Here is a 25,812-nt window from a genome sequence, read left to right as displayed (position 1 = left end):
AAAGTCTTAATATCAAAAAAACTACTTGTCTGCAACAATTTTAAATGTGTTATTCATTCAAAACACACCCGAATACCCTAATAATCAATTTTTGAAAGGTAAATCTTTAGTTGGTACTCTAATGCATTCTGATTGATTACAGTTCATCAACTGTAGAATCGCTTCCTAAAAACTTTTGTTTTAAAAATATAGGAGGACCTTTTTATATTTGAAACAGACCATTCTGAAAACCGAAACTCTCTAGCAATTCAAAATATTTCCATTCTGTGTATTTTAAATTGAATGAATTATTAAAAAAAAAAAAATAATTGGAGTAAACAATTCCTTTCTAGACAATATTAAAAAAGAAAAACATGTTCAAGAAAAACATTGCTGAATTTTTGAGATGAGGATTGATTATACATATTATTTGGATTCTTTATGCTATTGTTCTCGTGTTGAGTGTTATTTTTGTACGTTTCGGTTAATGTAACCTCCCATTTTGTAAAACTTAGGAATCTGTACAGAATTTTCAAACAGAACCTTTTTTTTTTTAATCCACAAGAGTAGCATGTTCTTCTTCCATCAGCCATGACTAAGTAAAAGTCCTAAATAATTCACAGTTGTATTTTGAGTATCATCCGCACTGAGGCTTCAATCACCGGAATAATGTAACTTTACAACTGAATTTTATTGAGTACTATTATCATTACGCCATGGGTCCTTGCAGACATAACACTAAAGATCAGAACAGTAATCTGAAGAATTTAAATACTTAAAAAAAATGAAATACTGCTCTCAAAAAAAGAAAGTTTTAATTAAATAATTAAAAAAAAAAAAGAACAAACAAAAAAAAATTAAAAAAAGAACTACATCTAAACTGAAAACTAACCCCCAACCCTAACTCCATAAGTATTGGAATCATTCATTGGAAATACCAGATTTTGGATCCTGAACTGCCTTAATTTTTAAAGATATTCAGGATCTGTATTTATTGAATGTTTCTTTTATCTAACGTAATTAATATATCAATTAAACATCACAAAATTATGTTGCATTTCTCTTTGATTTCTTTTTATATTATATCAGTGTATCAGAAGAAGCCCTACAGACTCAATGCCGATGAGAAAGAACAAATTGCAAAGGCAGAACGGGAAAGACGGAGAAAGATTCGAATCCTTCAGGTGAGTTTCCTTTTTTATTCCTGTTTGCTCAAAGAGTTAAATCAAAACGCAAAATTGACTTTTAATGGTTCATTAAAAGTCAAATTTGCCTCAATTAATATCTTTGTTTTAAATTTCACTACATCTAGCCACACTGATGAAGTCTTTTTTCCCCAAGGTTCAGTTTTTATGATGCCCAGCTGTAGTGCAAGTTACAATAAAATCTGAGGATATGGGTTTCAAAATCTTAAGTTTCTGAATGATTTTTACATGGAATTATCATATATCTATATATATAAAAATCAAACATCTGGTTTGTTCCAAATCAATAAACTAAAAATTTACACGCCCGTTTTCTGTGAAATTTTATAAGAGTGACTGTTTTTTATCATCTATGTTTTTAAATGTTAAAAAGTAAAAAATATTACCAAATTAAAAAAAAAAACTATTATTCGACATCGTTTCTTTTCGGTCGACCATTTTGAAATGACAAAAAATAACGATTCTGGCTACACGTGTGTATAAAACAAACTTTTTTTTTAACAATCGTTAAAAGAGTAACACAGAAATTGTTAAATTTAAGAAATAAAAAAAAATTATTTGTACTTCTGCATTTAATGAACCAGACGTAACTCAGCTTGTGACTCGGATTTCTCCGGAACATGACATCCACAGAGGAAAGAAAGAAAGAAACAATTTGATCGGTGGATGCGTGTTCCTCTCTAGCATACCAAAATAACGTTTTCCATAATATTTAATAACAGTGATTGTATCTAAAAAGTAAAAAATATTACCAAATTATAAAAAAACTGTTATTCAACAGCGTTCCTTTTCTTCAGTCAACCATTTTGAAATAACGAAAAATAACGATTCTGACTAGACGTGCATATAAAACAAACTTTTTTTTAAACAATCCACAAAAGAAAGAAAGAAAGAAAGAAGAAATTTGATCGGTGGGGGCATGTTCCTCCCAGGCATAACAACAACGAAAACAAAACACTACTCGTCGGGGATCGGCAATATATATATACCCCCAAAACCTCGAAAGCCGTTCTTAACATGGGGAGGTAGGGTGTATTCCTAAAGCCGATTTTACCATGAGGAGGTTGAGGTGTTTATAATACGCTTGGGCAAGTCATAAAATTAATGAAGTTGCTATTATTTATTGCAAAAAAATGCTAAAACTTTATTTTTGTGACAAAAAAAAAAACATTATTTTCTACAAACATTTATTAAGAAATACAAATGGCCGATAGTTTTTTTTTGTTTTTTGTGTTTTTTATTTAAAATTTTACTTTACTTTTTCTTTCACATAGCGTTGTATTATGTCATCGGCAATGCTCGACTTTATCCGGCTGTTGACATCATGCGCTGGTGAAAACCGAACGCTGAGAAAATAATTACACAACACTTAAAGTTTAATTCATTCTATCAGTCTTTGGAAAATAAATATTTGAAATAAAGTGGTGCTTATGCACTTACATTACCGTGCTATTTTTTTAAATTAGTATTTATACATTAAATTCAGGTTTAAAAATATCTTTTAGTTTATTAAATTGTTAGGTGAAAGTACAAATAACCCAGTCGGTTTCTAATTTGTGGAAAATCTAGCTCCCAAAAAAAACAAAAAAAACAGTATTCTGGATAGTAACAAAAAAAAAAATTGCCTCAGTCTCGAAGGATTTCTCCTCTACTGATCGAGGAAAAAAACGGTGAAGTGTACTTCACCCTCTGTTTCTCTCCCCCTCTCTTAACTCTCTCAATCCATCTCTCCCTTTCTCTCTCTCAATCTATCTCTCTATATCACCATCTCCATCTCTCTTTGAGCCTCTTTCTCTCTCTAATTCCCTCTATCTCTCTCCCCTTCTCTCCTTTCCTCTGTCTTGCTCCCTCTCTGTTTCTAACTCTCCCTCTATCTCTCTATATCTCCTTTTCTTTCTGTATTTCCCTCTCACTTTCTCTTTTCTATCTATATATCTTCCTGTCTATCTGTCCATCTCTAATCCCTCATCCTATTGTAGTCTCTCCAATTAATTACAGTGAATAAAGCATTGTCAAACATGCATAAATCTTATTTTAATCACTTAATTTACTGACTGTGAGAATAGAAGTTATTTAGAAATTACTGCTGCATTGAATAGCACCAGGAGTAACTGGTAAAACCCTTCTAATTAAATTGATTTTGGCAGCCATTCGGTGACAAAATGACATAGTCCTTGCTGCATGTGGAATACCTGTGACCTTGCTATCAAGTAGAAGAACTACTTATTCTACTTTGAAACTACTATTAAACATTCAATTTTTCAAAAATCTCATGTTCAACATCTCCAAAACATCCAGTATGGGGAAAAATATTGCAGAATTGCTAACTTATTGTTTGTGATGAATGCACAATAGTATGCAAATAATCACTTGAGGCTCTTGGTCGATCTTTGCAAGATTTGCATGGCAGACCATTTGGGAATGCAGTAATATTGCTTGCAGGAGATTTCAGACAAATGCTATCTGTAATTCTTCAATGAACACCGGCAGATGAAATAAATGCTTCCCACAAATACTCTTGTTGGTGCCATATGAAGACATTAAACTTAACTCAAAATATGTATGTCCAGTTGCAGACTGCTCGATCTGCACAGAAATTTTTATATCACTTGTGGGAAATTGGGCACGGAAAAGTGCTGGCTTATCCAAATTAAGGGTGACATTCTTCGACTTTTAACTTCTGTAATTTTATTACATCAAAAGAAGAGTTTGTTAAAAAGGTTTTTCTAGATATTCAAATTAATTATACGACTTCCACTTGACTGAGTAAACGAGCTATTCTTGCAGCTCAATACAAAGACGTCCATGAACTTAACGCTATTATTCAACGTAAAATTCCAAGTCAGGTAGTCACATACACATCCATCGACACTGTTGTGGAAGCAGATAATGTGGTTAATTATCCAACAGCTAGATTTGCCAGGGATGCCTCCGCATATACTGCAACTGAAAATTGGTTTACTAATTATCAGTTGTGAAATATAAACCAATCCAAGCTTTGCAATGGCACATGGCTTGCAGTAAAAAAAAATTAACAAACAATATCATAGAAACAACAATCTTAACAGGATCTTTTGCATGTGGAGATATCTTCATTCCAGGCATTCCTATGATTCCATCGGATACACCATTACACTTTAGGAAACTGCATTTTCCAATTTTATTGTTGTTTGCCTTTTCATGTGCTACAAAAAAAAAAATTTTCCTGTCTTTTTCTCTTTTACTGTCCCTCTCTGTACTCCTCTAACCAAGTATGCCGACCTGTTCCACAAATCCCAAAACCTCAACATGAAACATCTCCAGAAAAAAAACTTGAATAAACCTAGAACCCCATCTTCCAACGTAGACCCCTACTACTATGTCTCCTTCTCCAACATCAGGGGTTTACGTTCCAACCTTCTAGAGGTTGAAACCCAATTACAGGAGACGACACCGGGCATATTCTTTCTAAGCGAAATTGGAATAGGGCCGACCACTTCCCTAGATGAGTTCATAATTAACGGATACTCTAATTTAACATCTAAATCTGACTGAATATGTGCCTACATTAAAGATGGCTTCTCATGTGGCAGGGATATCTCTAGAGAAGATCCTAATTTACCTTATATGTGCTTCCGGGTTGCACTTGCTTACACCACTGCATTTATATTTGCCCTCTATCGGCCCCACAACAGCGGAGTTACTATCTTTAAGAGCATATCTGAGAAAATAGACCACATCCTGTCTGCACACTCCTCAGCTAACATCCACATCTGTGGTGACTTCAATGTCCATAACGTCGAATGGCTGACCCACTCGAATAAGACGGACGATGAGGGGAGGTTCTGTCATGATTTTGGCATTCCTTATGACCTCACTCAGATTGTTCGTGAGCCCACCCGTATGCCCGATACTACAGGTCAATATGCAAGCTTCCTAGACCTTTTTCTCTCAACTTCCCCTGAGCTATGTTCATGTTCCGTTCTTTCTCCTCTAGGATCCTCCGACCACTCCGTCGTATCAGTTAAGATAAAAATGAAATGTAATAAATCCCCAGACGTACCCCTCCACCATACTGTATACCGATTCTCCATGACTGACTGGGATAGCTTCTGTACATTTATATCTGAGCTACCTCTGCATTCCATGTTTAAAAAGGATGTGTCCTCTATAGTATCAGACCAGATCAGTATGCCAGATAAGGATCAGAGCATTGATGATGTAAAAATAAAAGCTTGGTTTTAGATGCATTAAAAGTAACAAGCCACCTCTTTCCCCATTGTACCACTTGCTCAAGATCAGAGGAGAGAGAATCAGAGAGAACTTGGTCGTTTACGGTCTTAGATGTGCTACCATAGATAGTAGTGTCATCAGCATAGATGTCTACGAATAATGTAAGGATGTGATTTGGAAGATCATTAATATAGATCAGGAAGAGAGTTGGGCCCAGGATGGACACCTAAGGAACTCCAGCATTAATACAAAACTATTAAAACTCCTTTGTAGTGGAATCTTTAACTTCCAGCCCTTAACCTTCACATGCTAACCACTTAATAGTCATCACTAAACATCTATACATTTCTACCTCTAAGACATGGATTAGAGTTCATTCCTATCCTGTTAGGTACTTAACAGCCAAAGTATGTACTCAGAAGCAAAGTGATCTGCATTACATAACTATGTCTCCTCCTAGATAGTTTTGCAATGATTAATACAAAACCAATACTCCTTGTTGATGCAAAATATCCCATGACTCTTAATTGAAAGCTGAAATTATCTTCCTTCAATTATAGAAACACACTTAATACCTACAACTTCAACTTATTCACATCTACTGAAAACTTGCCCATATATTTATTTACTTAATTACACATGACTCAAAACTTACATCCTGTTTTACCCGTACTGTATTGCACTTACATCTTAACCCTCCTGTCATCTAAAATATACAGAGATTGGGCACAATTTTTAGTTCAATTCTTAATACCTACTCATACTGTAACGTTATCCTATACCTATGCTAACATATAAATAAAATAAAATAAAAAATCTAAAGGAAAAGTCTTAAACCACATTAATCTCCTTTCTAACAAGCCTGCTTACAAACATAGTTGCTTATACTGATATAAGCCTTACTTACCCCCTTTATCCAGTAACAATGAAATAGCAATGCCCCTAAATCACTTTGAGGAGTGTAACTATTCAGCAGATATATAACGTCTACAAACTAACCCAGTAACATTAACTAATCATGCGGGGGTCGCAGAAATACCTGGATTAGGACCCAGGTGCAGGGCAAACCCTCTCAGCTAAAGCACATTTCAAAATGCACCCTAACTCTTATACTATAATTTTCCAATTAGTCACTAATCCACAAACCACATTTGATCTTTTCTTAACCCTAGTAGATATTCACCTTTAATCTACACCCCACACTCATACATATCACTTTTAAAAACGTAAGCAATCTTAATCCTATTTTGAGGAGTGTAACTTCAAAGCAGATACTAATTATTTGATATTAACTCTATCAATCCTCACTATCCATGCAACCAGGTGCAGGGAACACCCTCTCAGTGCTGATGGACCAGTAGATCTGGTTAGATCATCCATCTTGAACTCTGATTTGTAAACCTGTGTCACTAACCTCATACATCTTGGCACCAAACAGGGAAGGGAGGAGGCCTCATTCCTGGACGACAACCTCCCTATAATTGGTGACTTGATCAAATCACCGGTTTGCAAACCTAAACTGCTTAAGGAGTAGTAAGGCTCTGCCTATCTATACACCATATTCCTTCTTTGCCAGGAGCAGCGGTGCGGCTACAAGGACTCATTAGAAACGCCCAGTGCTTAGCCTTGTTTCCTGACTAGGGCAATGAATGCCATCCCCTACATTTGCCTTATTCCCTTCTCCTATAACTGGGCATCTTGGGAGTGCTTATTTACCATATATGCTAACATGATGGGACTGGGCCACTCCTGTCGGACAGGTTTGAGGGTATCGGTTTGACAGTTGCTGGTTGCTGTTTCCAACTGACAGTACAGAAGCCATTTGATAGCACTTAGAGCGGCTGTTCTATCATCAGTTGTGTAATATTGGGATATTTGTAGTGCCATGTCACGCATGGAAAGACACCCTGCATTCATCTCTGGTGGGCGTTCCCGAGACCACATTCTTGTGGATGAGGAGTCGGCTGATGGTCTACTCGTGTTGCATGATGGTGCCTATGCACATGCGTTTTGCCTAGCACCTCAATCTAGATCTGAAACTGCTAAATAGAATGAAATAGCTCAATCCAAAAAAAAATGTGCAAACCAGACACACACTCAGGCCTATTCCCTTAAGGCTTGCATTTACACAAATCCGAGGACTTGGAACTTAGATGATGCAGAATAATTTCTCCTAGCAAACTCCCCGGATATCTTAGCACTAAGTGAAACTAACTTGCACTCCTCCATCTCCTCTAACATTTTTAACATGTCTGGTTATCTTCCACTTTGTTGTAAGGACTTTACAGGAACGGACTTGGAGTCTATATTCGTAACACCCTCCCCATGTCTAGGGAATCTAAACTAAACTTACAACATAGCGTTAGCTACCTGTATTTTCTTTATTGCTCTCCATCAACCCAGGACTGTACTATAATCAATCATGTCTCTGATAGCATAGATGTAGCACTCTCCCTTGACACTATTGCCCAAATACATGTATTTAGTGACTCTAATGCTCGCCACAGAAATTTGCTTGGCTTCTCTAACTTCACTGACACAGCTAGTAGCATCATCCATATCTTTGCTATATCCCATTCCTTGACACAGTAACATTCCCAACCCGTCTCCCAGATCGCCAGGATCAGCAAGCTTCACTTCTGGATCTATTTCTGACAAGAGATCCTGAGGATCGTGTAACAAATGCTGATCATGTGATAATGATAGAATCCCTCTAAACTCTCGACCCCAAGTTGAAGAGCCATTGCTCAAAATGACAACATACTAAAATAAGGCTGACTGCGATACCATTAGCGATTGGATCAGAGATGCCCCATGGGGAAATATCTTTTCTCTTCCTGCAGAATAGTGTGCAAATGAGACTACTCAATGGTTCAAAGCAGCAATTAAAGCATATGTTCCTACACGGAAGTTCTATAGCAAACCCCACCCTCCCCAATGGTTTACTTCTACTGGTGAAGCTGCCATTGCTCAGAGGCAACATGCATACCATAGATTTATCCAGCATAAGTCCTGTACAAACAGACAAGGTATATAGAAGATAGAAGTAATTGTAAGAAAGAAGTAGCTACAGCTAAGAGTGAATATACTGAAACCACCAGGAAATGCATTGAACGCGCAGAAATTAGGAACTCATGATTTCTGGAAAATCTACAATAGTGTAGTAAATAATAGCAATCAATAATTCCCCCACTATCCAACAATCATGAGGTTGTTTGCACATCAACTGAAAAAGCTAACATGTTTGCCCGTTATTTTCCCTCAAACTCTACCTTGGACCAAGCAAATCATTCCCTCCCTGATTTTCCTCTGTCGACAAAAACCATGCTAAATGATCTGAAAATCACTCCTTCATGATATTATAAAAACTAGACACCTCAAAAGCATGTGGACCTGATCTCATCCTGGCTGTGCTATTAAAAAAATGCTCTGCTAAGGTTGCTGCAGTTCTCTCTAAACTCTTTAACAAATGTCTTACCGAATCTTGCTTCTGTGGTACCAGTTTACAAAATATCTGGCAAACGGACGGACCCATTAAATTATTGCCCAATTAATCTCCTCTCGCTTTTCACCAAAATATTTGAGTCTTTAATTAATCAAGCTCTAGTCCACCACCTTACAGCTGCTAAACTTCTGTTTGACCATCAATATGAATTTAAACAAGCTCGTTCTACTGCAGATATTCTAACTGTAATCTCTGAACTTATATACCAAGCAGCACTGAATAAGGCAGGGGAGGGGAGAGCAGTAGTCCTATATATATCTAAGGCTTTTGACAAGGTATGGCATGATGGTCTTCTCATGAAAATAAAATCTATGGTATTACTGGATGAATGATTAACATAATTAAATCCTTCTGAAATGAGAGAAGAATCCAGGTTGTCCTCGATGGGCGTATGTCCAAACAATATGATATAAATGCAGGTGGTTCTCAGGGATCGATCCTTACCGGATAAATGGGTATATTTGCCGATTACATCACGCTCTATAGCAGGCACGTGAGGAATAATGAGCACATATCTAAAGGAATGGCAAAAACCCTAGTAGAAGACCTTCACTCTGTAGTGAAACGGGGTCAGAAATGGATGGTAACGTTCAATGCTGCCAAGACAAAGCTCGTTTCCTTTAATAATTATATAAAACCTTACCAACCACCAATAGCTATGGCTAAAGATACATTACCTGAATGTACTTCGTTGAAACTCCTTGGCTTAACGTTCACAGGAAACATGAGTTGAAATAAATACATTGAGATCATTGCTAAGGCTGCTGCAAAGAAGATGGGCTCTCTCTACCATGCTAGAAAGTTACTTACGCCTGAAAGTATTCTGTACCTCTACAAAGCCACCATTCGCCCATGTATTGAGAACTGCTGTCACACTTCGGCTTGGTGCATCTGCTACTAGTCTCTCGCTCCTGGACAGTGTTCTAAAGAGAGTTGCCAACCTGATAGGCCCTAGTCCTGAACTCTTATCTAAGCTTCAGCCCTTGTCCCATCGACGAAATGTTGCATCCCTCTGCTTGTTTTACAAGTATTTTTAATGGTGGATGCTCTGACCGAACTACAAGCTCTTGTACCTCCGCGATGAAAATACCCCCGACAAACAGCGGTGCCACCCCTACACAGTAGAGATCCCTAGATGTAAGAAAGCCTTCTACTCTAATAGCTTCTTCCCCAGAACTGCTAGACTTTGGAATTCTTTTCCGGTTTCCTGCTTCCTCAACTGTACTGACATCCAGAAGTTTAAGTGTAATGTAAACAGACATCTTGCTGCTAAACTACCTACATAGTACCCCTGAAACTTAGATCTCTGATAGCAGCTCCCTACATCAAAGTGACAATGTGCCTTGTTTGGTCAGAAAATGTAATAAAAAAAAATGATAAAACCAAACCGGAAAACCATGTAAAAAAATAAATTCATTGGACTTAAGGAGTTGGAGTCTGATAAAAAAAATTCCGACTCCTTGTACTTTTAGAAATCTGACTCCGACTCCAGCTAAAACCTTCGACTCCGCAACCCTGGCCAGAGATATATTAGTTTGGAAATCCAACACATGCCAGCATGTAAAATGGACATTAAACTGAATATGATGGCCCTGTCAAAGAGCTTTGATATGTCGAGAGCTATTGTTCTAGAAAAAAAAAACTGAAGAAATTCACTGATTCTGTTTGATATTGCAGTTAGTACATCAGTAGTTGACCTTGCAGGATTAAATCCATATTGCTTGTCACTAAGTAAATTATTTTTGCTCAGGTCCTTGATGATGTCTTAATTTATTACAGATTCAAGCACTTGTGATGCATAGGAGATTGATAAGTTTTTACTGAGATGCCAAATACTTGACATCGGTATTTTTTTAAGTATTGGACAGACCAACAAAATTTTTCAAAGAGATAAAAAGCATTTCCCCTTTAAGCAATAATTGTACGCTTTTTGTCACAAACAAAACAGAACAATAACAAATGGCTTATGCGAAACACTGTAGAATTGAATTATCTACCAACCTGTATACATTTAACATTCTGACACTGGTTTTTAATATAGATTTACCTGTTAGGTAAATGGTGTGGTCAATTTAAAACGTGGCTCACAACAGTCAAAGCTGACTTGAAAGGTATAACTGTCCCTCATGTCTTTGGTATGGGACAATGGAATCATAAATGGCTGAAGGAGTTAGCAGCACACAGACCTGGATGGGCTGCCTTGACTCGTGATGTGACGAATTCACTCGCAGCTGGCTCAATCCATCCCGGGTGAATGCTGTCACAAGTACATGTCAGGTTATCTTCCTTATAGAAGCAACCAATTCTCAGACTATGGTCAAAGAACATGTGTGGCACAATGACGTATCCCTTTTTGAGGGAGTTGGGGGCTTCTACATTATTAAACCTTTTGTTTAACTTGGTCTGTACTTGTGAGGTGCAGATGTGTTATGCAAGTGTTTATGATTTTGAAAATGTTCTGCTATGACTCAAGCCAAGAATGACAGTTTGTTTATAATATGGAACCAAGACGAAATGATATAAGACCTTAGAATTTGAAAGGTCAAACCCGAAAGAACTCATGGATACAAAAACAAAACAATGTTTAAACGTTATGTATGAATGTCTCTCTCTCGCTCTTTCTCTATTTCCCTCCTTCACTCCTCTTCTCTTTCTTTCTTCATTGAAAGAGAGAATTAAATATAATTCTATTGTTTTAAGCAGTTGATGCTTGCATTCTGGAGTTGGCGGACGCGACATAGCATGCATCTGGTTTCAACTGGTCTTTATAAAAATATGCTCCTTATTGTTAAATCTTGAATAAATTATATTTTTATAAAAATGCATTTGTTCGCTATTTTTGTATAAGCGTTAAATTCCAGCATGCCATTAATGCTGATGATGGAAAGCTGACACAATGAAGACAAGAAGCGACCCATGCCAGCCAATTATAGCCAACGACATCTCGACCCATTTTTGTTGATGTTTCCAACATGTGCCTATCATTTGGGTATCGTGTCTAACACGCGGGGAGCTACATTCCGAGGACATTCCTCAATCAAGTAACTCTCACCGGGGAAGCGATAGTGTCATACATGACTTTCTTATAAAATTTCTTATTTTCTCAGAATGACATGCACCACGGTTGAGATTCTTGTTGTAAATTTACATGTTCTGTGTATTTACCATTTTTTGCCTTTAACAACATGTTTTGTATTGCATACTACTGACCTTGTGCCAGTACTGCTAGACACATGAACATGTTATCAGTTCAGATTTTTATCGATTGTATCTAAGAGATCGGAATCAGAATTTTTGTTGCTTAAAGTTTGTTCGCATATTGGTTTACTTTATGATTGAAGAAATTCTCAGTGCTTTTATTTTTTATCTCTGACAACAAAATGGTACTTTTTCTGTGAAATAATATTTTCTAACGTGTTTTTGTTTAATGCCTTTTCTTTCGTTTTAAGGTTCGGGAAATTTCCAAAAAGAATGCTGCGACTATCCGCAATGCTGTGAGGCATGAGAAGCTAAAACAGCTTCAGAAATTGGCTGACAACATTAATGTAAGTAATAGATTCATTTTTCTTGAAATGATTTATTTCTTCTTAACAATTACAAATCTTACACTTTCAATTTTTTTTATTTTACTTCAGTAAGTTTTAAGAGATCAAGGAACTAGCACTTGATTCTGTTATGATTTATGATTTATATTCAAGGGCTCTTTTAAGAATAGATACTGTTCCCTTTATGGCTGCTATTTGTATTTCGTTACAGCTTGATCTTATTTTTTTTTTTTTTTTTTGCTCAACACATACCTCCAAACACCTGGGCACTCAAGCTAGTTTATAATATAAATCTCACCTGTCTGTTTAAATGTATGTTTGCATGTCTGCCTAAAACTTTTAACAGAGGCGACGGATTTTCACAAGATCAGTATTGTTTTGAAGCTCGACCCTTCAGACGACAAATATCAAAAAATTGGCTAAAAACATTAATTCCTTCACCCTTAACTGGGCACTTTTCTACCGGGAGGGGGTGGCTTTTTTTGCCGATATTTTCAACAGTCATCTCCTGTTTTCGATTGACTAGCCTTAACTTAAACCTTCGCCACTTCCGGTTTGAGGATGGATGCAATGGCAAAAACATAACATTTTTTTTTTTTCACATTCTTTTCCTCCTTCGCGGTCCGGGTTCAAACCTGCCTGCCTATTACTCCTTTTTTTTTCTCGACACACATCTCCAAACATCCGGGCAATGCCGCGCACCCAGGTTGGTTACATAATAAACTGGAATAAACCATTTATTATTGATATTAGAAATCACCTGGTATTAAACCGTTTCCTGGGTTACAATGATTTATTGGGAGACAACTGAATATGAATAATGAGTATTATTACATTATTATATTACGACATTTTAATAAATATAAAAGTAAATCTACAAATTGAAAGTATATTTTATTTATTTATTTGTGGACTTTTATCTTCATCTTTTATATAGTTGTTTCACAACATTTTGTCCAACTATTCCTCTGGCCTTCGTCAGGTGGTTAACTGCGACAAGATAGGAATGCTGAATCTTCAACTGTATCTTCAGTAATTACTGCCTTCTATAGTTGTTGTCATCTCACCAAGTTTTGGCCAACTAATCCTCTGACCGGTTTTGGGTAGGATTGAAACTGCTATCTTCAGACAATGCTCACCTGGAACTGTAGAGATTCAACGTCTCTATCCACTGCGTCACGGGTACAGTGGATAGAGATGTTGGCCAAGATGTCATGAAACAACAACTATAAAAGATGAAGATAAGTCTGCAAATAAATAAATAAAATAAACAAATTACTCATCTGAAAAGAATTCCAATAATTAAATAAAACTGAAAGGAATCTTTTTTTTTTTTTTTTTTTTTTTTTAGAAAATAATGTTATCTTGAACTGTGCTCTGGGTTACGACAATTTATTTTGTTTGTGATGAGTCAATCATGAACCAACTGACTTTATTTTATAGAGTAGATAAATATGTCTATGTACTAGCTGTATCTCCCCTGTGCTACTCAGTAATTTTTTCAGCTTATCTGCTATGTGTCACTCGATTTCCTGTCTGTGGCATCATATCCTGCCACTTAGCCCTAATGCTAATCTGTTAACTTCTAATGGAAATTTCTACTTTTGTGTTTAACCTGACCTTATGTGTAATTTTCTGTTTGTAATCTTTATTATTATACACCCAAGTCTAATATTGCTACATGTTGCTGTTATCAAATTTGAGACTTGAACACAAAAAAAGAAACCACTCATTAAGGTTTTAAAAGGCTATGAACATGTTGAACCACCTGCGCTCCCTCTTGCTCGGCAATTGCTGAACCCAATGTTGCATGGCATGAATTTATTTTTTCACCTCATCTTCTTGTTCTAGCCATGTCATTGTTTCTCACACTTTGCTGGCGAGTCAGTGCCCTAACTCACAAGTATAAAAATAAAACAACTCAAAAGAAAATATAGAAACCATTCTGTGGATGTCAGTTGGGGTCTGTGTGTTTGTGTGACACCATTTTAAGGAAACACTCCTTTGGGCACTAAGATTCAAATTTACCTCTTCTGTTGAGGCCATGTTCGTCAGTTGATTGACGTCGGCTTGTCTCAATCTGCTCTGACGTAGAACTTGTGTTTTACTATGCCAAATAGGAAACATTCAGAGAAAACGTTTCAGTAACAAAGAGGAATGTTATAAAATAAAATAATTAGTTGGAGATGTTCGGAATTTGGGAAAATTAAATGTCAGCTAAATATGTATCAGGAATTTTAACTTGGTAAAATAGAATTTAGATCAAAACAGTGGCCATGTTAGTGGTCTGAGTGGTAACGTCATGGACTCAAACAAAGGAAGAGTTTGATTTGTATATATGTAGAATTAGTTAGACAGAGTCAGTCAGTCAGAGAACAGACCAGTTAGGGAGTTTGAGTCTGAGAATTGGAGTCGATTGTCATGGAAGCGTTTAGCAGGGAAGACAGTGGTATGTAATCACCAAAAACAAATGGCATATACTCCAAGGACAAAAGAATAAATGTTAAATTGATGAAATATAATTTTGTTATGAGTTTTCGGAGGAGAAAATGGTTTGCATTTTCAGGAGTACATTTAGAATGATACATCAACAATGTTTTGCGACTACAAAAAGATATGTTCTTCCTTTATTTATGTTTATTCGTACAAGAATGAACTGTTATAAACTGTTATATGTCCGGTGGGAACTGTATCTATATGTGTAATGCATATGTGTAAACAGTCATACACACACAGTAAACATTATACACACTAAACAATCACATGTATTATAACAGAGCCACTAGCAGCAGCATATGACTGCTAACATATGCAAATGACCAAACTGGCTGCATAATGTGGCATCACAGCAGAAACAAAATGACACACGTGGATGAAGAAGTATGTATTCAACACATGGCCAGAGAGTGGCAGAAAGAAAAAGTATGTGTTCGATACATGTAGCTAACATCACAGTAGAGATAAGAAGTCACATGTGGCTGAAGAAGTGAGGGAGAAGCACGTGTTCGAGACATGGCCAGAAAATAACAGCAAGTAACAGATGGGTAACGAGAGTGATTTAAAAAGACATGTCAATATGAAAAATAAAGTGTTAAAGCAAAATTTGTCTTGAACTACCAGAAATAAAGGTCTTTTGTTAAAAACTGAAAAAAGCGAGTCAAATTTCTTTTTTCCTTTCCTCTGTTTCGAAAAACACTTGTCTGGCCGAAACTACGATCAATAATTTCCCTCACTCCTTTTCTGTGCCTAGACCTAAATGTAGATTCCACAGACAAAGCTTCTTTCTTAGAATTGCATGCCTGTGAAACTCTCTTTTGATTGGCTGCTTTCCAGCTGACTACAATCTGATTGTCTTCAAGTTCAATGTAAACAAGTTCTTGATAGACCGTCCCCCCAAAGTAATCCAATTTACAAAATTCCCACTATTTATGTTTACTACGCTATAATCGCATTGACTAATGTATATTCATTATCCTTATCCTCGAGTGGCCTCCGGGCCTTGATAAGTGGTGATTCCTGTGTAAAAAAAAAAAAAAAAAAGAAAAAGACTTTCATGTACATTTGGGTCTGTTAAAATATTACAGAAAATTATTCTAAACCATTAAAAAAAAACTAACATTACAGTATTGATGCCCGTTGATAACAATGACTGCCATGCAAAATTTCAACCTGGTCAAATAAATAGTTTTTGATTTATTAATGTTTCCGTGGTATAACTTTGGGAATATTTCATACAATATGGAGAAGCCCGAATAAGAGTTTGACCCATCCTTACATTGTCAGCTGGATGCATGCAGTCTTACAACTTATGTTCTTGTTATAATATGAAGTTGCTTAGAGAGAATCGAATGTGGAGTAAAAAATGACCTTTTGTTGAAGATATGTAACAGTAGATTATGAAGGTTTCTAACTTTGATTCTTTTAAAAAAAATCTGATGTTACATTTGGATTTCGGGTGTTTATTGCTGCACGGTTTTGTTTTCCATTTATAGAATGAATTCAACAAATCCAAACAGCAACAACTTCAGGAATTGGAAGACAATTATGAGAAAAGTTTGCATAACATTGGACGAGCGCATCGCGAAGCTTCAAATCAGGTTTGTTGCGTTCTTTCTTTTATGATTTTTTTGTTCATTTCTCAGCTTTACTAGTCCACATCTGCAGGTGAATCCGATTTGGGCCAGGAATAAGGATTTTCTGATCCAAGACTTGAAACTTGTATTACCATTTTTTGTCTAATTTTTATTTTTTAAATAAGCTAGAAACATGTATGACGTCACACCAATTAATTATTTTCTTGTAGTAATGTTTTAAGCTGTATTTATGAGAAAGTCTAAATAGGTAAATTAGTAGAACCGTGGACAGAGTATCTCGGTTTAAATTTCTGTTCATTCTGATCATATTAGTTGGAAATTTACCATTTACTATTGAAAGAGCTACCCAGCATTGCCTAGGACAAAAAAAAAGTATAGCATATTTCTATTAAAACTTCTATTTCTTCTTCTATCTTTCTCTCTTGCCCCATTTCGCATTTCCTCCTTTCTTTTTCCACCTCCTTTTCTTCTTCATCCAGCCCATTCTTCTCTACACGTGCACATACATACAGACAACTCTCTTTGATATAATAGATTCAGTGAGGAATGAGTCGGCATTTTCTTTCCAGATTACTTGACCTCAATGAGAATGAATAGTTTTTTTCTAAATTTTAGATATTATTCATCCAGGGCAATGCTGATCAAGAAAATACCAACATTGTGGGTGTTTGTTTTGTAGTTTTGGTCTCCCAACAAAAGGAGGTCCTGGGTATGACCGTAAACTATATCCAGTGGTGAGGCCCCAACTTGCGAGCTTTGGGGAGTGTGGAGCCACCCTTTAATTGCCATTGCTCCCAGGTCCACTCTGACCCGGAGTGGTAGTACCTGTTAAGGTCCCAACTATGGGTTAAATAGAAACCAACTTGAAAGCAACAAATATATTCTATTAAAAAAATTTTCTTCAAAATTTTTGAATTCGGCATTAAATAACCTGAAAAGGGTTGATATGCCGTAAAACAACCAACCAACCCAACAAAAAGATGGTGGACCTGTAAATTCACCCTTGCCCGTTCGTCTGTCGGCACTTTTCTCAATTACTATGCCTTGGAATCTTTTGAAATTTTGTACGAACATTAAACATGGTATGAGTAAATAAAGTAACAGAACAGATTTTCGGGAAAAACTTCAGTCCCCCCCCCCCTCCCATAGAGGTGCCTTTCAGATTAAAATGACTAAAATTGACACTTTTGTGCTTATTAAAAAAAAATTGATGCTTTGGATTTTTATAAAACTTTCTGAAAAGTTGTAACTAACTGATTTCTATATAACTTTTAGGGCTAATAAAAACACTCCATTTTTGGGACTATTTTACCATATTTATCCAAAACTTTATGTGTATGTCTATTTAGCAGTTTTGCATGGTGCTGAACTCAAATTTAAATATGTTAAGGCTTTGGGGACATTTGGGCTAAATGGGGGCTGGGCAAATGATGGACTTAGTCATTTCTTTTTTTTTTGTATGGTGCAGAACTCAAATTTACATATGTTAAGACCTAAAACTTCACTGTTTGTTCATTTTCACCAGGATTTGACATCCCCTGGGGACTTTGAGGCCAAATGGGGAGGGGGAGGCAAATGCTGAACTTAGTCTTCCAAAAATCTCTCCTTATCAAATGCCTTTGCTGGTTCGGTCATGCCCTTAGCAACATCCAGGTGACTTCATTCATGAAGTCATTGATCCAGCAGCACCACCAAACTGAAAGAAACGTTGCGATGATCAACTCAAAACGTGGCTCAGAGCACTGAATCAGAACACTGAACTGATTCTGAGCCCCCACTTTTACGGTGTTCATCATTAGAACCACAAACAGCTTGAATTCATAATGGAAGCAGCCTTGACTCACCGTGCCTGGTCAGGATGTGGTGAACTTGTTGGAAACAGCCGGATCAATTGATTCAGGGTGAATGCCACAACCATGGCCATGACTTCACTTTTGTCTTCTTTTTCTCGACTGTCAAAGAGATGCAATGTTGCTCCCATATATATATATATATATATATATATATATATATATATATATGTGTGTGTGTGTTTGTGTGAAAAATAAAACAACCCAAAAGAAAAGATCTGTAGATGTCAGTTGGCCTCTCGGCGTGTGTGTGACACCATTGTGGGAAAAGTCTGTCTATCAAGGCTTTTTTGTCATCTGTTGATCAATTCATTTCCTCATTTGCTCCAAGCTACAACTTGCATTCTACTGTGTCACTCGCAACTCCCCCAAAACTAATTGTCGTCAGCAGTCATAAAAACTGTTGCAAAATCTACTGACACTCCTAAAACTAAGTTTAAAAAATATTGACTAATCTTTTGTTAATGCTATTGCCACACCTAACAATCCTATTTTAGCTTTCTTTTGTGTTTTGTTGTGAGCAACTTTCTATACTTTTGTTTTACCGATAAACCTATTTTCCCCTTTTGTTATACATTTTTTCTCTCTCCCCCACTTCTCAGCACTTGTGGGAGAGGGTGCTGATAGTATCACACCAATAGTAAAGTTAAAGATATAACTTGAATCATTAGAAAAAATCTTGTTAAGATTGAAACTCTTTGATAAATACAAAAGTAAAATCCTTTGTTTGATATACTTAGGTATCCAATTGGCAAAATGACTTATGATCTATAAACAAAAATCCTATGTATATCTGTAGAAATGCTTTTGCCTGGGATATCAGATCAGCTTTTAGTTTTAGTTTTTAGACAGCAATGTGGTTGGTTTTAGAAAATCTGTTTCCAAAACAAATATTTATAAAGTTTTGAGGAATTATTATTTTTCCTCTTTGCTCACTGTACTCCTGATTAATGATTCTATTTTGTTTCTTTCCCTTAGATGGAAAATGAAGATTTAAAAGAAATTTCCAAAAGCCAAAATGAATTAAAGGCTGCATATCGATACAACGCTGCTCTGGAAAGATTGCACGATGACCATGTGAGAAAATATGTTCATGAAAACAAACACATCATCGCAAGGTAAGAACAACTAAAACCTCACCATTATGATCTCGGGTCATTTTTAATTTCAGTTTTCAGAACATCGCTCCAGTATTCTGAAGATGTTAGAACATTAGCTCAGGACAAAGTAGGACATTTCTCTTTCTTTTAATGACCGATTTGGTAATGAGCTTGTAGACCAGGGTTTAATTTTTGGTCCAATAATACATAAACACAAAAAATCAGACTTAATGCCCTTTTGCTAAATACTCAGCATTATCAGGTGAGGATCAAGAGTAAGTGGAGCAATCCAGAGAAATGGGAACATTTTGTTGTAGAAAATTTGATAAACACAAAAATCTCTTGACCTACCTCCCAAATATTCCTATCACTATTAATTTAAAAAAAAAAAGAAGCCCTATACAACTCAATAATGCTGCAAACAATCTGCACATAAAAATTCATGATAAATAACCTTTTATTGCATTAAATGACCTAACAGGATTGATGTGCGATTAAAAACTGACCAGTCTACCAATAAACTTTTTTAATATTGAAGTAAAACTGGATGAGCATTAAAATTTTTTTCGTGCCTGTACAGAATGGTGATGTTTTAAACCAACGCATGTCAGGTGTAAACATTATTACATATTTATGCGTCATGCCAAAATTAGTATAAATTTTTAAAAATTAAACAAAATAATCCAGTAGAAAAATAATTATAAATAAAAATGTAATACATCTAGTTGATCCATTAAAAGGGTTTTACCATATGTTTTATTGTTGAAGAGTTTGTAACATTCATGGGAAGTTAATTATAAGCAATCATTGTTGATTAAGCAATTACAATCTTCCATTTTTAAAAACAAAATATCAGAATGTAATTGTGGCTGATTTTTTTTTATTGAAAATACATATAGCACATCTACTGGATCATTTTAGATCATTGGATCGTGTAATTTTTGGAATTTATACTAATTTTCACATATGTAAGTATGTAATGTTTTCACCTGAAATGCATTGGTTTAAAACATCACTATTTTGCAAAAACACCACAAACTCTATTATTATTTTTTTATTTTTTTTTAATCTCTCCAGAAAAGCTGTTCTTGAAAAAGAAAAAGAACGTGCTGCTCAGATAGCATCTTTACCAAAAGCGCCTCCAGGAATCCGGGAGAATATTCAGCAACAATGTGAGATGACATCCTATTTTTTTTTATTTTTTTTTAATTTTTTTTTTTTTTACTATTGAACCAAATGTATTTTTGACATCTCCAATTATACTAGCAGGTGAAACAGATAGATTTAGCCTGACACCATATCTGATGACACTAAAACACTGATCTCCCAAAATATGCATGAAACCCTAGAACACTAGCAGCTCAAATCTAATAGGTCCTGCACTGTTGACCAAGCTCCAGCATCTGTCCCAACACCACAATGTCACATCCCCATGTCTGTTTTACAAGTACTTTAAAGGAATGTGTTCTGATGAACTCCTAACACTTGTGTCCCCTTGACATACATGTCCACGATTAACATGACAAGTTGGTATCTAGGGGCGCAATAATTCACAGGGAGAGATGCACCCCCAGTCTTCGGTTAAGACATGCATCTAGGAGAAGGAAAACTCTGATGTAAAAACCTGCAGTCTATCGTATACTTGGTCCTGTGGCAGTTATCTGCACTGACAAAGGTTAGCAGTAATACCAAAAAGTGTGGTTGATTCTACACAAAGCCTTCACCACTATAAACAAATCATCTGTGGATTTCTGAGTTTTTGTGGCAGAAGCTCATATATCGAAATCGATGGGGGAGTCCATCATATATATATATATATATATATATATATATATATATATATATATAAATTTAAAGGAGATTAGAACAATAGTCTAAAGAGCAAAGTGTATTTTAATGTTATAGTAAAATTACTAGTTTAATTAAAATACAGGGAAAGAAAAAGTGCTTGTTGTAATTTAGATATATAATAAGCTCGATAGGTAAATATCCTAGAGCTAATTTAATATTTAGTAATGTGATTGATATATATATATATATATATATATATATAATGTGATTGATATATATATATATATATATATATATATATATATATATATATATATTTATATAAAGTAAAATTGTCTGTGTGTGTACATTTCCTTACCAAGCTACTGTGTCAATTTTCAGTTTACAGACTCAAGATTTGACATAAGAGGTATTGAGGTTTGGGAAAATCTTTTTAATCGGTTTTCAGAGTGAAAGTTCAACGATTTGACCTTTGAAAACTCTACCAAACTCCTCCGCCAATTTTGAGTCTAAACACTTGAAATTTTAGATGTAAGTTACTTGGATATAGATCAAACTTTTTAATTTGATTTGATCCCAAAACAATAAATTTTAAGGGGTCAAAATTGGGGTTAAAGTTTTTAAAAATTTGACCTTTGCGGTTTCTACCAAATTACACAACCAATTTTTGGTGTAAAGATTTAAAATTTTACATAAAGTGTATTCAGACATAGGGCAAGCTTTTTAATCGGATTTTAGCCAAAAATGTGACTGCCAAGGAGTCAAAGTTCAAAAGATTTGACCTTTGCGGTCTCTAGCAAATTATTCAGCCAATTTTGGGTCTAAACATTTGAAATTTTACATAAAGGTTATTCAGACATGCAACAAGCTTTTTAATTTGTTTTGAGCAAAAATTTGGCTGCTAAGAGGTCAAAGTTGAAATAGTTGACCTTTGCAGACTCCACCAAACTCCTCCGCCAATTTTGGGTTTAAACACTTGAAATTTTAGATGTAAGTTACCTAGACATGAGTCAAACTTTTTAATATATATACATATGCACATAAAGTTATGAACAGTACATAGGGCCCAAACAAAGCTTGGTTGAACTGCTAGTATATATGTGTGTGTATATATATATATATATATATATATATATATATATATATATATATATGTATATATACTAGCATAGGTACCTGGCGTTGCCTGGGTTGATATGAAGTTCCGTTTGAAACACGCCTGCTATACTAATCATTTCCATCATGGGTAACGTGGATACCCCCACAACAATTTAAAAAATAAAAACGGATAAAGACATGTAAATGTAATCATCCCCAAAAAGAAGTATCTGATACCCTCTCCACCAGATATTTCGAAAGAAGAGATCACTGTCCTAAGAAATCTTACGGTTTTGTGAACCTAAACAAATAACGTTTATAAACATTAATGTGTGCGTTTATTTTTTATTTTGGTAAATGTGTAGTTTAGCGGCTTAAATTATTTGCCAAACAAAAAATAAAAACTATTTTTATATAAAACACATTGTTAGACCAAAAGGCTGAAATATAACCAGAAAAAAAATTCATTTTTATTATTTTTTTTATTATTTATATTCATTATTCGAGGCCGGTATATTGATTTTAAAATTTGGCCTTTCTAAGATTTCTAAAATTTGGCAGATTGGCCTTTTTAAGCTCTTTCATAAACTATGTTTTTGGCCGCCATATTTTTTGTAATGAAAGAGCGTAAAAAAGCCAAATCTGTCAAACCTAAAACAGGCCAGATTTTAAACGTGTAAGGTATGCACATTAAGTCTAATAAAAAATGATAAAAAACATAAAAATGAATTTTTTTTTGTTTTATTTCAACCTTTGGGTCTAATAATGTTTCATATAAAAATAAAGAGCTTTTATAATTTTTTTTGTCTGTCAAATAATTTACGCTGATAAACTACACATTTACCTTTATTTTTTGTAAGGGCACTTTCTTTACTGGCTTTTTTTTTGTAAATAAAGGAAATTTTCGATTTGCTTTTTTTTTAGGGGGGGGGGGGGCTTTTCAATTTGCTTTTTATTTGTTTTATGTTTCTAATGTAACCCCCCCCCCCAAAAAAAAAAAAAATTGAATTTGTCATATTTTGGGGTTTGTTTTGTTTATTAAATTGTTAGGTGAAAGTAGAGAATGGTCTTATAAAAAATAATTAAATTTATCGTTATTTTATGTTTCCAATGTAATCCCCCGCCCCCCCAGAAAAAAACAAATTGTATTTGTCAGATTTTGTCCTCCCCCTCAATCACTAAACTTGAAAAAATGCTAGAGGTGATATGTCTTGTTGAATGCTTGGTGGCCAAAAAGTGGGTGCTCATATTATGTTAAATTTATATAGAAAAGTGACCCCCACTCTAACATGTTATTTTTTTTTGTTTTTTCAAAATTTCTTCTCTCATAATATTTATAAATAAATAAGGCTGTTTAAATGTATTAGGCTGAAAAAAAGTGGATCTCCATTTTTTTTTTTTTTTTTTTTTTAGGTCCTGGATATGACCCTAAACTATATCCAGTGGTGAGGCCCCAGCTTGCGGGCTTTGGGGAGTGTGGAGCCACCCTTTAATTACCATTGCTCCCAGGTCCACTCTGACCCAGAGTGGTAGTACCTGTTAGGGTCCCAACTATGGGTTAAATAGAAACCGACTTGAAAACAACAAATATATTCTATTAAAAAAATTTTTCTTCAAAATCTTTGGATTCGTCATTAAATAACCCGAAAAGGGTTGATATACCGTAAAACAAAAACAACCAACCATTTTTTTTAGGGATTAAACACTGCTGGGTCACATCGTATAAAGTTACCTTTTTAATTAGAAAATTAGGTTTGTAGTCGATGAAATTAACGCGAAAAAAGAAAGAAAAATGTAAATTGTGGAATTTGGAGGGGGGGGCAGTAGATCTTCATTTTTGTAGGTATTAAATGACGCTCCGAGTAAGGAATAAAATAAAACAAACAAATTTTCAGTTTTTTTCGTAAGTGTTTTTTTTTTTTTTTTGAATATTTAAAAAAACAAAAACAATAAAAGCCAAACATTTTTCAATCTACACAAAATTATTTTTCCAGCTAGAAACTTAATGAAATTACCAAATGATATTTGGTGAACGTTTGTGTTTTTTTTTTAATGGATAGCATCTAGGGGCAAATAACTCTAAAAAAGTTTTTAAAAAAGGTCGCTCTGTTGGAAATATTCATTCCAAAATAAATTAAATATATTATCAATATAATTGTTGTTTAAAATTTATTAAATAACAATTTTAAATAGAATACTTAAAATAATTCTCTCGCGAAAAACATTAACTAAGATACCGCTATTTAGTAAAATCGATTTTTCTTAATGTCATATGCAAATAAGGTTATCTCTTAATTGTATATTTTTGCAAGTATAATACTATATATAGAAAAAAAATGAAAGATTAAAATAAGACACGTTTTGTATATATTAATCAAATTGTGAACAAACAAACAAACAGGAATACAAATTTTTATATATATATAAGAGTAATATATATATTAAGTATATATATATATATATATATATATTAAACCAATAATGCAATATTTTGAAATACTTAATATTTAGTACAGACAGAAGATCAAAAGCAGCCACTTGAATGACTAATTTTCATGAATTCCAACAGTTCATAGTAAATTAATGTTTGGCGTTATTCATTTGTAATTTTATATCCTTTTTTTTATTTTCTATATATGTGCAATTGTATTGTCAAAATTAAATTGAAGTGATTTAATAATAAAGATAAATAACTAAAATTTTTTAAATTAAACTAACATTGCTTACTAGAAAGAAAGATTGATGATAAGAAGGGGAAAAAGAGAGAGAGCATAAAACCCAAGGAAAGCGAGCAGGAAATTCTTTTCCTTCTTTTAGCAAAGTAGTTAAGAGGAAAAGCAGTTGAGACAAAAAAGAATAAACAACATATGAAGTACACCTAACAATACTTTGCTTATTTTTAACAACAAACAATTTTTGTTATTACATGTTTTATTAATTTTATTTATTTAAATGAAAGTTGTGGTATCAATATAGCAATATTATCAACATAAAATGAATTGTTCATCTTGTCTGCTAGTAAAAAAAGAATTGCTGTGTGAATTTCAATAAAACTTTGCATGCACATTCAGAGTGTCATAAGTTTTGTAAAATGGACCTAAGTCAAAGTTAAAGATTGAGCCAAAGAAACCATTTATTAATGATTTTCTCATCATCTGTGAATCTATCGTTAAGCTCAAGACACTACACTTTTTTTTGTGGAGATGATATATAACAGTGTCTTGCCACATGACCTCAGACAGAGATTACATCTGGAGAGTATAGAGTGATGTGTGCAAAACAGGAGACTTAATTGGTTTGGTCACATTTAAAGAATGGATGAAAGATCTTAGATGCTAGCATGTAAAAATGGATGCTAAAGCAAATATGATGATGAAAGAATTGATGAGAATACCTTGGGTTAGTAGATACAGAACAGTTGAGGCAGCAGGAT

At 34.6% G+C, this 25,812-nt stretch overlaps 1 protein-coding gene across 1 annotated transcript in view; it reads left to right on the top strand.

Moving 5' to 3' along the window:
• LOC145293888 (uncharacterized) overlaps nt 1-25,812 on the top strand; it is a 97,275-nt gene that overhangs the window by 8,910 nt on the left and 62,553 nt on the right. The window contains exons 2-6 of the mRNA XM_080140646.1: nt 1,069-1,163; nt 12,351-12,446; nt 16,439-16,543; nt 19,369-19,508; nt 20,568-20,662. Coding sequence (XP_079996772.1) covers nt 1,069-1,163; nt 12,351-12,446; nt 16,439-16,543; nt 19,369-19,508; nt 20,568-20,662 — 531 coding nt within the window. The remainder of the gene's footprint in view (nt 1-1,068; nt 1,164-12,350; nt 12,447-16,438; nt 16,544-19,368; nt 19,509-20,567; nt 20,663-25,812) is intronic.

Source organism: Euprymna scolopes, chromosome 15, assembly GCF_053919585.1.
Source record: "Euprymna scolopes isolate OS-2025 chromosome 15, ASM5391958v1, whole genome shotgun sequence".
NCBI lineage: Eukaryota > Metazoa > Mollusca > Cephalopoda > Sepiida > Sepiolidae > Euprymna > Euprymna scolopes.
This window is presented reverse-complemented; position numbering and strand designations above follow the sequence as displayed.